Source organism: Solanum stenotomum, chromosome 4, assembly GCF_019186545.1.
Source record: "Solanum stenotomum isolate F172 chromosome 4, ASM1918654v1, whole genome shotgun sequence".
Classification (NCBI taxonomy): domain Eukaryota; kingdom Viridiplantae; phylum Streptophyta; class Magnoliopsida; order Solanales; family Solanaceae; genus Solanum; species Solanum stenotomum.
The window spans coordinates 66,155,358-66,169,783 of record NC_064285.1 but is presented as its reverse complement, the minus strand read 5'-3'; the positions used below and the strand labels follow the sequence as shown (position 1 = coordinate 66,169,783).

Below are 14,426 nucleotides of genomic sequence, written 5' to 3'. Positions count from 1 at the left end.
TGGTGTTGCATTTGTTTTGTATCTTGCCACTTTGCTGTCTTACTTTCTTACAATTCCGTGTTGGATACATTTCTATTGAGCTAAAGCTCTATTAGAAACAACCTCTCTACCAGATTTGCGTACATCCTATTCTTTTTAGACTCCATTGGAATTATACTGAGTATGTCATTATTATACGGTTCAACCCAATGCATCACCTACTGTATTTCAAGTTTGTTTGTTTGTGTCTTTGCTGAAATGACCAGAATACCCTCAACATTTTAGTGACATGAGAATGTTTCTGATATGAGGGAAATCTTGTAATCTTATCCTCTATAGTCCAACTTGTCACAATGCCACCCTATTAACAGAAAAAAAAGGTGGAAAAAGAAGGAAGGAAAAAAAATGGCAACTGTGTGTCTCTCAAATCCTAAATCTTTTCTTCCTTCTCTTCCATCATCTTCTTCTACTACTTCTTCTTCATTTTCTACTAGAAAACAAATAATTGTGTGCAAAGCAGAGAATAATGTATGTAATTTTAGTCCAATTATTAGCAAGAGAAGTCTATCAATTAGCCTTGCATCAAGTTTGTTGCTTTCTTTAACTGGAAATGGAACTTTTAATGCAAATGCTGCAATTTTAGAAGCTGATGAAGATGATGAGTTGATGGAAAAAGTGAAAAAGGACAGAAAGAAAAGGCTTGAAAGACAAGTCATTATCGGTTCCTCCTCGAAGGAAAAAGGTAAGAAGAAATTCTTTTCTTGTTTCTTGATAAATTCCCTAGTGGTGAAATCAAGAAAATCAAATGTATTTGTTTTGTTTTTGTTTTTCATCCGGTTTCTGGTATCCGTATTGGTATCGGTACAGACTAAATTCGAATTCGCATTGAGAAGTCCCGCATTGGGGCTATAGAGATTCCTGGCTAAAATCCGGGTTCACAATGAAAAGTCCCACTAAAACGCTCCCGAACAAAGGTTATCATAAACATGACTTGAACAGAGACCTCTTGTTAAGGATGAAGTATTTACCACTTCACTACGAACTGAATTATGGGTTGCCTTAATTTCTTTCTTGTTCTTAACTAAGATTCCATGAATTATTATGAGATAAATTTAGTGAAGCACCTCTTATTGTGTGGTTAAGTTTTTATATGTGGAATTGTACAATATGCCTAGAAAATACTACCCAATTTAGTGAATTAAGTACTATTAGGTACCATCGGTACCGGAGGCAGGATTTTCACTAAGAGATTCATCATTCATTATATACATTAAAAAAAAAATGACCTTGTGTATAAAAATCAAAGGGTTTGGACGAACTCCTTCCGCCCCTCTAGCTCCGTCCCTGGGTACTGTTATTTCGAAATTCTAACTCATTGCATTGCAGTGGGTAATTTAAGGGGCTGGCTGGTTTTGTTTGAAAGTTTAATCCAATATTTGATAGTTTACCATATTAAGCTTTGTATTATAGTTGTACATTTGATTACCAAATTAAAAAGAACTATATTGTTGATTGACTTGTCTGTATTATTTGAAGCATGAAGGCTTGGATGAGTAATACTACAGTGTATAAAAAGGGCCGGCTGGTGCACAAGCATCCCGTGTTAGAAGGGTTCGAGAAAGGGCCGCACCCAAGGAGTGTGATGTAAACAGTCTATCCTAATGCAATCATTAGTGACTTCTTCCACAGTTCAAATGTGTGACTTATACGTCACATGGAGACAACTTTATTGTTACTCCACGTCCACGGCCCCCTTCTATACTGTATATGGCAAAATAATTAGCACACCATTCTTGTATTAGCTAATCCATTTTATTAATCCTAGTAGCATGATTCCAAATATGACAAACCACTCTTATTAGTCAATTCCACCTTTTGATTAGATTTAACTTATATACATTGATAGCGTAAAAACAATTTACACTGTCACCACAATTTCTCCTGTTGTTGCAAGTTACTTGTCTTGTTTTTCATGTTACTAATTCCACTTATTATGAACATTTAGTTACATATAATTACCTTATAGGTGACCTGATATCATGTTTAATAACTTTCATATTATCAAATTCAATGGTGAAGGATACTTGCAAGATTTGGTATACAAGCTCAGTAAAGTAGGCCAAGCTATAGAGAAGAATGATTTATCTGCAGCAAGTTCAGTTCTTGGCCAAAACACTGATGCAGATTGGGTACAGAAAGTTAATTCAGCACTCAACAAGGTAGTTTTTTTTTTCCTTTCAAGCACATTTTTTCTTTCACATTGTCTATGTGCACTGAATATTTCGCGTTGTTACAGTTTAGTGGTAGCGATGAGGAGAAGTCAGAGATCGATTCCTTCAATTCTTCGCTATCTTCTCTAGTTTCATCAGGTAATGTTTTCCTTGACACTCCAAAGATGACTATGGTTACAACTTGTCTCATATTTAGCCTCCCTCTATCACAAACTAGAACTTTCTAAAGAAAAAGTAAACAAGAGTTTCAAGCTAGGTTTAAGATATGCCCAAAGGTATGCCATTTGATGTAAAAAGAAACTCAATTTTCAACTATGTTGCTCGGACTCTCCAAAGATGTGGCTACACCTGCATCGGATCCTCCAAAAATGCATCACTTTTAGAGGATCCGACATGCACCTGTCCACATTTTTGCAGAGTTCAACCAACATAGGCTCTCAAGATTAGGTAAGTATACCATGTACTAAGACACAAGATCGAAGAAAGCACATATATCAAATTCCATAGGTTCGATAGAGTGGTGGCTGCTAAAGTTGCAGCCATTTGACCAGGAGGTCATTGGTTCAAGGTATGGTAACAGCCTCTTGCAAAAATACAGGGTAAGGCTGTGTAGAATAGACCCTTATCAAAGCACATAGTGGGCGAGTCTTCACTTAACTCGATTTGTCAAAGCAAAATTAACTAATTTTCTCTGTTTAATGTGTGTTATGCAGTTACTAAGAATGACATTGAAGGATCAAAAACAGCTTTTGTGGCATCAGCTAGTGCATTTGAGAAATGGACAACATTAACAGGGTTGATTGAAGAGCTAAAAGGGCTTTGAAGCAAAAAAAGAAATTAGCATATTATAAGTGAATTTGGTCCAATACCAACATGTTTTCACCTTTAACTTTCTTTTACTGTTTGTGTAACCACAAAGTAATAATTCTTTTACATTGTCTTTTTTCCCTCTGTCAAATGAATCATTTGAGTTATACAATGTAATTTGAGTTCCAGTTGAAGCTGAATCTCTGAGCAAAATGACTGGATATTTGTTATCAGGTTTACTTTCTTTTGTGTGTACTAGACTTGAAACGGAGCCAAAATGTGAAGTTTATGAGTTCTGATACAATTTTATATTCAACATTATTTAATCAACCTTCTAATACAATTACGGGGTCTAAGCAAAAAACTACTCGGGGAAGGGCAGGACTAGAAGGATCTATTGTAAGCAGTCTTACCCTACATTTCTACAAGAAGCTTTTCCCACAGCCAGAACATGACGTCTTGATCACAAAGCAACACCTTTACTAGTTACGCCAAGACTCTCCTTCAATTACTCAGATTGAGGATGGAAAATTGTATGACCTTGTACAAAGAGCACCTGAGCAATCATCAAACTAGTTTTGGATTGGGATAGTTGATTGATGGATGGATTAATGAAAGGCAAGAACGCAATCACACCACAACAAACTGCAGCAACTTGACTCGCTAATTCCCGCATTAGTCAAGAAAACACAGGCTTTTTATAAGCTTACATTACTGAGTTCTAACAAGTTTTGCAGATCTGGACAACTACAAATTACCTCAGCACAACTAGTGTCTCTGCTGTAAGTCTGAATCTATGGCATACAGTAGTACTGGTACAGGCGATAAATCCTTACAGAGCAATATTTAGGACCTAAATCTATAGTTTTGCATACAGATGTCTCTCATGAACAATCAGAGTATCTATAATTGACAACACTACAATCATCCAAATGAAGCAAGAAGAGCAAAATGTTAGAGTTAGAGAGAACCGCTGCTCAAGGCTTGGCCTCATTAGCATTTCTGCCATTCTCAGACTTCTCCCTCCACCTTACTTATTTCAATGTTCATCAAATTATCTTGATCAGCAGTACTCTTTCCTTCTGCCTGATGCTTCAATTCCTCAGTGGAGCTGGAATCTACTTTGTCTGCTTCTTGAACCTGTACGTCCTTTTCCTCCGCTGCTTTATCAGCAAGGGCCTCTTCAACATTGTTGACATCTTTTTCAACCTGAGCTTCTTCAGTAGGTTTGTTTTCTGATTCTTGAATCTGTACATCCTTTTCCTCCTCATTTATTTTAGTAGCTTCAGGACCATCAGCAGCTTTATCAGCAGGGGCTTCTTCAACATCGTCTGGATGTCCAATGTTATCAGTCATTTTGACATCTTTCTCAACCTGAGCTTCCTCGGTAGGTAATATTTCTACTTCTTGAACCTGTACATCCTTTCCCTCCTCGTTAATTTTAGTAGCTTCAGGACCAACAGCTGTTTTATCAGCAGGGGCCTCCTCTTCAACATCGTTATCAACCATCTTGACATCTTTCTCAACGTGAGCTTCTTCAGTAGGTACCTTTTCTACTTCTTGAACCTGTACATCCTTTTCCTCCTCGTTAATTTTAGTAGTGTCAGGACCATCAGCTGCTTTAACAACAGGAGCCTCTTCAACATCTTTAGAATGTCCAACGTTATCAGCCATCTCAACATCTTTCTCAACTTGAGCATCTTCTACTTTGTCGTCGACATTTTGGCCTTCATCTAAGTTCTCCTTCACAACATCCTTCTCAGAAGATTGGATTTTATCTTTCTTCTCCACTTCGCTTTCTCCATCTTGAGTTTCATTTGGGTTCTCATCTTCTTTTTTTTCAACATCTTTCTCAGTTTCCATTGCTGCAGTGTCCTTCTCGTGCTTTTCAGCTTCCTCCATGTCATCATCCTTTGCTGCTTCAGTTTCTTTAGGGACTTCTCTGTCTTTGGAATCCTTCTTCGAAGCCGAAGACTTTCTGCCTCGTTTCTTAGCAGGTTCACTTTCTGTAGGAGATTGAGTTGCCTTTGCCTTTCCAGTGATCCTTGCGGATCTTCTTGGGGTTTCACCAGTTCCCCAATCAAACTCCGCTACTGGCGGACCACCAGGGTGTGACTTCAGGTACTGTTCCAACTGTTTTCTTGTGGTGATCTCCTCCCCTGTTGGTGCAGTAAATACGATATCATTCTTCTTGGGAGTACCTCCTTTTTTAGGCAGAAACTGCAAAGGAACAGAAAGAGAGTCAAATTTAAAAAGAAACAAAAACAACATAGACGGTGAAGTCCCACAAAGTGAATCTGGGGAGGGTAGAGTGCACACAGACCATACCCCCACCTTAGAGGTAGAGAGGTTGTTTAAGATAGACTTGGCTCAAGGGAACAACAAATAATAACAAAAACAACATATAGTAACAAAACAGAACAGAAACTACAACAAAACAATACAATAGTTAGGGTACAAGAAATCAACAGATAGTAATAGAAACCGCAGGACAAGAAACAACAGGAACAATACTACTACTACTGATATGAACGGACAGCAAGATAATGTACTGCTACCTACTTCCCTTCTACTCTAATCCGTGACCCCCACACCCTCCTATCTAAGGTCATGTCCTTCGTAAGTGAAACTGTGTCATGTCCTGCCTAATCACCCCTCCCCAATACTTCTTTGGTCTACCTCTACCTCTCCTGAAAAATCTTCTCCAATCTCTCTTTTGAGTTCCTCAAAATGTCCTTGGTTCAGGTGGAAAAGAAATAAAGAAGGCTCAAAAGAGTTGCAAGTAATCTAGGACGTCTTTCTGAAACACACAACCGTTACTGAATAAAGATGACGAGCAACAAAGGCTCAAATCTCCTGCTTAACTTATATCCATGAAGATAGAGATATGTTAGAACACAGATTGTTAGCTGCATTCAAACAGCAGTTTCAGTAGAAAATCAAAATCAGATATAAAGCAGTTCCTACAGTAATAATATTTATGAAAATTCATGCATTATCATTCACCACAATCCTTACATTATTATTACCACATTACAGCCCCTTACAATCCTTGCATAACTACACCGTGAACCAAACGACCCCTTAGCACATCAAGCACCCGTAACATGCTAATAGCCCTGTTGCTTTATGCTAAAAGTCCCCAAATCAAGCAACTGTCTTCTCGTACTGGAAATTGTGTTTACTCATCCAACCCATGCATATCAAAGCAATGCCGTTGCACAACATCTCTGAAAAATCTTCCAGCTTAATGACAACATAGTCTGACTCTCATACAAGATAGGCATACCTTTCAACAATTTTTTTAACATCTCTGGAAAATGTTTCTAGCATATCTACAACATATTTTTTAACAATTTTTTCCTGGAAAAAGGTGTTCCTCAAAGATGCCAAACAAGATCTTAACGATAAAACTCTGTCAAAGCTACTGTGCGGAAATGATGAACAATGGAACTTAACCTGTCACGTAGACATGTGCCATGATACTCACTTCTCAGCTAAAAGAAAATCTCATATCTAGAAAGATCTGATACACGCTTCATTTCTACAAGCCCTGAGGTTGAAATGTATAAGAAAACGAACACACTTCGGGTGTGTTTGGTATGGAGGAAAATATTTTCAAATTTTCTCATGTTCGGTGGGTCAATTTTTTTGGAAAACATTCTCTAGGAAACAAGTTGCTTAAAAATGAGGAAAATGACTTCCCTAGTGGACATAGGAAAAACAAATTCCACAAGTGGCATTTCATATTAATTGTGTAATCCCCACCCTCCACAACACACCACATCATCACCTCCACCCCCGTAGTCCCTATCCCCACAACCCTATCCCCATTCCCACCTCCCATAGCAGAGTATTTGTCTAGATTAAATGCAAATGCTTTTAGGATAATATTTTTTGCTTACGTACCGAACACAAGATAATAAGTAAAAACCCACTTATTTTCCAACAAAACATTTTCCTTCATACCGAACACAAGATAATAAGTAAAAACCCACTTATTTTCCAAGAAAACATTTTCCTTCGTACCGAAGACACCCTTCATTTCTTAGAAACAAGTAATTTAAGAAAGAAAAGGGAGAATGTGAGGCAGGTAAAGCCCTAGTACATCTTGATTGAAGCAGAAAAAGACAGAATAGTTGATAAAGATGAATAAAAACATCCCATTGAAAGATTGCCCTGACGAAGCTTGGTTCAATCCATGGTTGAACAAAACGCCGAATCCCAAAGATTGTATGAAGACAAAAGAATACAAAGCCAACAGAAGAAGAATAGCTCAGAGATCAAATTTTGAAGCCCAGAAGGAAGAAAGCCCACAAATCAACAATTAAAAGAAGTCTCTATTTCAGAAAGGCCAGCTAACATTTAAGAGTCCCTTGGATTACACAACAACAGCTCTTATTGAATTAAAGAAAGGAGCCATTAGTTACTCAGTAATAATCAATAACAGTCAAAGACACAACAAGTATCAAGAGAAGGTTCAATGGCTACAACTCAAGCTCCCTATAAATTTGAAGTAAAGTGAAGACAAATATAGCTCTTTGATATCAAGCACACTAGAATCTGTAATTGTTTGTTAGTGAGTGAGAAAAGCTAGTTGATAAACATTATGTGGTGAATGCGTAAAACCACTAGTGATTGTACTACTTTGAAAACATTTGCAAAGAGATTAAAGGTACCACATTGGTGCGCAAACAAGTATGAAAACATTTGATGTCATTTTATGTTTTGCCCTTAATTTATTCACATTCTCTTTCTAAATTATAGGTGATACATGGCTATCTCTTTTCTATCTAAGCAGAAACTGCATTCAGCTTAACTCGACTAAGTTTTGATTATCCAAAATTTACCTCCCCCTTCCCCTCCTCCCCCGCTCGCGTACTTTCACACAGATTCATCCACTTTATGTTGAAGACCAAAGGAGACCCAAGCCTGTCTCGATGGTCTTCTTCCAATTCCACCCAATGACAACTAATGGCATAACAACAAGAGTACAAGAGAGAGAAAGCTACAAAAAAATGGTAGAAGATCACACTCACGAGAAAATATGTTCACATAAATAGCTATCAGGAATTTCACGTTGAAGGAACTCTATAGAACTAACTATTCAAGGAGGAGTCAAATTGTTGACTGGATGTCTTAAGATGAATGATTACCGATTTCAAATTCTTATTTAGTAGTATAGCACCATAGGGATTACACAATGGATAGTTCGCCTCTACTTTTTCTTGAAATTGGATGTTTGTTGGTAGAGATGATGAATAGTGATAGGTTTTGCTTAAACGATGTCGTTTGGGTATCTAGTGGAGCGACTAGATTCCATAACACGTTTAATGGATGAATTGGAGTTAAAACTCAAAGAGTTGACTTTCAAATTGGATAATAAAGATTGTTGCTAAAACTTATGAAGTCGAATTTAAGTGCTAGTCACCTGGCTGACTTAGTTGGTATTATTGTGACGTGTTAATGATTTACGTAAGCTCGGATATGTAGATTGTGAATTGTTAGCATCATTGGATCCATTGGGACAAGATTTGGAAAGCGGTTCGAGGTATGTTGAAACCTACTATACTTCAGAGCTTTTCCTCCAAACACATATTGCAATACGTTATAAATGTGAATCCTAACTTGTGGGGATAAGTGGGCTGGGATTTCACCATTTCATGCATATTACACGCTATGTGCTATTGATATCATTATTCTTGAAATGAAATGTCGTTTTGGTTCTTAAAGCTAAATAAGGAAGAAGTGACATTTGTACTACTTTTATTAAATGAATTTCATGAATTGTATCTATTTCAAAAAATGAATTTCATGAATTGTAAAACCTAATTTTTACTTAACCTTTCATAAATGGTTGGATTGGCTATAAATGTTGAATGGTAAGATATAAACTATTTTGGGAGTTGCTCGAGTTCGCCAAGATTGGCCGTGGATATTTTCCTTGTTAGGTCATGAAACTACACGTGCTGGTGTAGGCATAGAACTAACCTTATGGTTTGGAACTTCGACAGAGTGCCTCCATGATAGGATACTATTGTGCTACTTATCATGACTTAAATCGTTTTGTGCGGCACTACGATGAGACGACTTGAGCAAGTAAGGCATATGATACTTGCCGCTAGGTACATAGCCTAATTGACTTTTCAATTGTGTCGGTTATAGTGTGGTACTCCTTGTAGATGAATAACTTGTCTTGATTACGAAAAGCTAAGATTGTTGGGACTCTTCAAATTTGTTGCCGCACCCGTGTCAGATCCTCCAAAAATGCACTACTTTTGGAGGATTCAACATGTACCAGTCGACATTTTTAAAGAATCCAAGCAACATAGACGTAAAGCTTGGTGATTAAGGAATGATTGAGAACATGTTTTACATTATTTATAATTTTTCCAACTCAATCGTTAATTAATATAAATGTTCCTTCTTATATCAATTGTTATGCATGTATCATATTTTATCAACTCTAGGCTCACTTCTTGGGAAAACAGCATGTGGAGCTTAGGCTTGTTGGACAAATTTCCATTTCAATTTTCAAGGACTGGGACTTGTGGATAGAATTGTTCCACATCCCATGTCAATACTTTGGTGAGGCTCCAAACTTGTATTCGTGGAGGCCATCTATTATTACTCTTTTGGTCACCAGCGCTTGTCTTGGTTAATTATTTCATTTTGTGTCATAGAGATTCCATAGACAGTTGTGTTTGTTATTTTGGGCTGTCTTTCTATGGCTACTCATGTACATGCATGAATGGAACTCCTCACCCTTTTTCATTAAATCTCCTCCATCTCTACAACTAGAGAGTGGAAGCATATATATAGATATCTAACAAAATGTAGAAAACAGAGGAGAATAAATTTCCCTGTACCTACTAAGAATGGGAAACCCTCCATTCTATAGGTAGTAGGATTCCAAATCAGCTACAAAAATAAGATGGCATTGTGAGGTACAAAACACTTCATTTAGCCAGATAAAACAATCAAGGAACATCATTCAAAATTGTGAATTCTATACATTTATCTTTCAGGAGAGAGAATTCCTATGTATTTTTCTTCTAAAAGAGGGAAGTTGAGCTTTGTCCATTCGCAATTCACCTCTAACATCTTTAGGCAGCCTGTTGTAGTAAAAAACTGAACCTTTTCTTTGCGCCTGAGACCCCAATTAACCAAAATGTCAGCCCTTTTGTTTCCTTCCCCATAACAGTCATAGATACTCCAGTTGTCAAATTTAGAAGTTTGCTTCTGTATTTCATCAATGATCTCCCATAAGTTCCAAGGTGGTTCATAGCCTTCATAACCTAGTCAGTGGGCAACTTAGAATGACATCCCATCACAACGTTTTTGATCCCTTTTGAAACACACCAGTCGATCCCAGATTTAAGGGCCATAGCTTCTACCATGTTGTTGGACATAGTTTCTAGAGGCATCACAAAGGCACTGATTATTTGACCATGCTCATTTCTAATAATCCCTCCAGCACCACTAGGCCCTTGGATTATCCTTAGAGCAGCCACTGCCCACCAGCGTTCAGTCTCAAGAAACTTTTAACCTTGTGATTTTCTTTTAAATGAAAGGTGGTTGGTTTAAAGANACTTAGAATGACATCCCATCACAACGTTTTTGATCCCTTTTGAAACACACCAGTCGATCCCAGATTTAAGGGCCATAGCTTCTACCATGTTGTTGGACATAGTTTCTAGAGGCATCACAAAGGCACTGATTATTTGACCATGCTCATTTCTAATAATCCTCCAGCACCACTAGGCCCTTGGATTATCCTTAGAGCAGTCACTGCCCACCAGCGTTCAGTCTCAAGAAACTCTTAACCTTGTATTTTCTTTTAAATGAAAGGTGGTTGGTTTAAATATTGTATTCATGCTTTGGTTTTAAGCTTAGTTGCGTGGACTCTTCACTTTTGATGCTGCACCCGTCTCGGATTCTTCAAAAATACACTACTTTTGGCGAATCCGACACGCACCCGTTGGCATTTTTGAAGAGTCCGAGCAACATAGTTTTTAAGGTTGGTTCCCTCGGGTCGGGTAGAGCTTCGAGTGCAGGTCACATGGATTTGGGCCGCGATACATACCTGGATATGTACCCTGAATCTTAAAAGTTAGATCATGAAGGATCCGGCCTCTAGATCCACACCCATATCGGACACCCGAACCGGAGTCCAAGCAACTTAGCTCTTCAAACCCAAAAAATTCAACCTCAGAACCAAAAAACTAAAAAATAAACCATACCCACAAAACCAGTTTTTTGAATAACTGCAAAAACCAGAGCTAAGAAACGAACTTTACTCAAAATAACAAAAAAGATGGAACTTTTCAAGATAGCATGGGGAATTAACTAGGGAAAATCCAAAAGCTGGAGAAAACCCCTCTCTTAAACCTCCGTAGCAGTTCTTTGGTGCTTTCTGTTCATCAATAATACCTTACCCAAGATAAAACTCTATGTCTTAAACTACCCTTACTTATCCAGACTAAAAATTCAACATCTAAACCACATAACTACACAAAATTAGACAAAACCCATTAAAAAAATTGCAAGTACCAAAGCTAAAGAATCGAACTTTACATGGAATCAACAAAAATTGCAACTTTTTTAAGAAACTAGAGACTGAGCAAAACCTTATCTCCTAAGGACCCTTACTCATCAAAACGAAAATTTCAACCTCAGAACCACAAAATAAGCAAATTAACCAAACCCCATTGTAGAAAAACTGCAAATAACAAAGCTAAAGAAGCATACTTTCACAAAATTGTAACTTTTCTAGAGAACTGAACATGAAATAACCTGAGAAAAGCCCCATCTCCTAAACGACCCTTACTAACCCAAACCAAAAATTCAACCTGAGAACCACAACAATAAGCAAAATTAAACAACACCCTCAAAACCCATTGTAGAAAAACTGCAAACAACAAAGCTAAAAAAACAAACTTTACATAAACTCAACAAAAAATTAGAACTTTTCAGCAGAACTTCAAGAACTAAACAAGCTAAAACCCTATCTCGACCCTCACTCACCAAAACCAAAAATTCAACCTGAGAACTACAAATTAAGCAAAATTAAACAACACCCACAAAACCCATTGCTAAAAATTTGGAAACAACAAAGCTAAAGAAACAAACTTTACATAAACTCAACATAAAAATTGGAACTTTATTAAAAAAAAACTTCAAGAACTAAACATAAACTTAAAGCCTGAGGATAAAAAACGATACCTTCTTGCTCCAACCAGAAGGAGCTGGAAGTTCAATGGACACAACTTCATTTTTCTCCACTGATTTCGCCATTTCCCACCTAACAAATATTTCCCAAAAAAATAGAAAAGCAAAGCAACTGTCTGCAAAATGGGTAATATCCAATTTCTCCTATAAAATAGGAACTAAAAATACTTTTTTTTTTGACTTTTTTTTTTAACTCTACTTTTTTCTTGGGTGAACAAAATCTTGTTTGGTGTACAAAAATTTAGTGCAAATTTGACCAAAAAACAGGCACATTGTTGTTTAATGTTTACTGTTAATGTTATTTGTTTTCTTGAATAGATTTCAAGGGCTAGGATTACTTGTCTATCTATCTGATGATGACACGTGTCATGTTTAGAATTTTATTTTTATTTTTGTTTTCATCACTTTTTTTTTTAATCTTTATTTTTCTTGCCTAATTTGATTATTTATTAGAACAGTGTAGAACTGGCAGTTAACTGATTTTCTTCACCTTTTATAGGAATATGAAATTAAGGCAAAGAAAAAAAAAAAAAACTTTTAGTACTATGTTTTTATTTATTTCTAAAAATAGAAAAGATGTAGGATTTAATGATTCAACATTCTCACTAATGAAATTTATATTATCGGTTTCAACAATTTTCGAACTAGATATAATTTTGAATAGTAAAATATATACATTTTTTGTTTTTCTGGGTAACTAATAAGGCGATGGCTTATAATTTCATTGGACAACTCTTACCTATATTGCATTAAATTAAATTTCCTTTCGATTTGTTGTCCAAAGTGGTTTTTAAAGTTGTCTTATTAGGAACCTTATTTAATAAGCAATTTTTAAGAGTGCAAGTTTACAAAAAGTTGGGTGATAAGGAATTACTTGTCATGCTTTTAATCATATTCATAAATGTCTCATTACGTTACAATATCATTTTATTGAGGTGCTTTTGACATTGTATATTATGCATATATATCAGGCTCTTTGAGGAACTTTACACATGAATCTGAACATCGTCTTCATTCGTTATATTTTTCATAATATTCAATATTTACCACCTCTATTCTTAATATGAAGAAGCTTAATCTATATAGCTAATAAATATGCTAATACAATTTTTCAAGATTCCAAAAACAAGGCATGCAACTCTATGTTATAGCCTTCATGTCCTCGATTCGACGGACCTCATTCTCCCACTTGGCAAGCTGTTACTATGAACAACAAAGTCAAGGATGCTTCCAGAAACCATCTAGGNTTCTTTGATGAACTTTACACATGAATCTGAACATTGTCTTCATTCGTTATATTTTTCATAATATTCAATATTTACCACCTCTATTCATAATATGAAGAAGCTTAATCTATATAGCTAATAAATATGCTAATACAATTTTTCAAGATTCCAAAAACAAGGCCTCCATCTCTATGTTATAGCCTTCATGTCCTCGATCCGACGGACCTCATTCTCACACTTGGCAAGCTGCTACTATGAACAACAAAGTCAAGGATGCTTCCAAAAACCGTCTAGGTTCTTCCTAGGATTGAGAGGATGATCCTTGGCCATCACCTGTGGTGTTATATCATCTTGATCAATTACGATTGAGAAATATTTGATGTTTGAACACATAATCAAGTATGAGAAAAAGTGAGTTTTATAGCATTACATATACATATAAGGAATCACTACATATAATATACATATTTTAAACTAGAATTTGAAGTGTTTTTTAAGAATAACTTTTAAGGATCACACTTTATGATCAACTGGGCCAAATGCATAATGGGCTCAGTTAATATTGGGCCGTTAAAATATCAAGTTGGTTACTGATGACAAAAGCCCATGGATTTTATACAGATATTTGAAAAATAGCCAATATTCTAAAGTTTTAAATTTCACATGTGGAAATCCATCACAACGTTTAATCTTTCAATTGCTATGTGGTTATATTGTGAATTTTATCCCAAAAAAAAAACTAGAAAGATACAATTCACAAACAATCACTTTTCAACCCTCATAATTGAATAAGAACAGCTATTTCGAAGTTTCAAATTCCACACTTGAAACTCAAAGAGATTGTCATGGAGTTTAACCTATTGAATTCGAAACTCCATAAGAATTTTTAGCTTTCAAATAAGATCTTACATAAATAGTTATAGCATGAAATAATATAATCACCATTCAGCCT

At 36.2% G+C, this 14,426-nt stretch overlaps 2 protein-coding genes across 3 annotated transcripts in view; one reads left to right on the top strand and one right to left on the bottom strand.

Moving 5' to 3' along the window:
- Positions 1 to 3,217, top strand: part of LOC125862392 (thylakoid lumenal 16.5 kDa protein, chloroplastic) — a 137,933-nt gene extending 134,716 nt beyond the window's left edge. Inside the window, exons 2-5 of one of the 2 annotated variants that reach the window (XM_049542444.1) lie at positions 351 to 721; positions 2,059 to 2,198; positions 2,276 to 2,348; positions 2,924 to 3,217. In XM_049542444.1, coding sequence (XP_049398401.1) covers positions 385 to 721; positions 2,059 to 2,198; positions 2,276 to 2,348; positions 2,924 to 3,033 — 660 coding nt within the window. In that variant the 5' untranslated portion in view covers positions 351 to 384 and the 3' untranslated portion in view covers positions 3,034 to 3,217. Of the gene's footprint in view, positions 1 to 343; positions 722 to 2,058; positions 2,199 to 2,275; positions 2,349 to 2,923 lie in introns of those variants that run through there. The other variant, XM_049542442.1, reaches the window with a different exon arrangement.
- Positions 3,218 to 3,692: 475 nt separating this feature from the next.
- On the bottom strand, positions 3,693 to 12,456 carry LOC125862258 (methyl-CpG-binding domain-containing protein 11-like). Its single transcript, XM_049542288.1, has 2 exons — positions 12,243 to 12,456; positions 3,693 to 5,237 (listed from the first exon to the last, which is right to left on the bottom strand). The coding sequence occupies exons 1-2, from the start codon at positions 12,312 to 12,314 to the stop codon at positions 4,029 to 4,031; spliced, it is 1,281 nt and encodes a 426-aa protein (XP_049398245.1). The 5' UTR covers positions 12,315 to 12,456; the 3' UTR covers positions 3,693 to 4,028.
- Between the last annotated feature and the right edge of the window lie 1,970 nt (positions 12,457 to 14,426).

Excerpts from the sequence above, each read along its gene's own strand:
- LOC125862258 (XM_049542288.1), bottom strand. The coding sequence starts at position 12,314 with ATGGCGAAATCAGTGGAGAAAAATGAAGTTGTGTCCATTGAACTTCCA. Across the intron at positions 5,238-12,242 it reads CTTCTGGTTGGAGCAAGAAG|TTTCTGCCTAAAAAAGGAGG; the intron begins GTATCGTTTTTT and ends GTTCCTTTGCAG.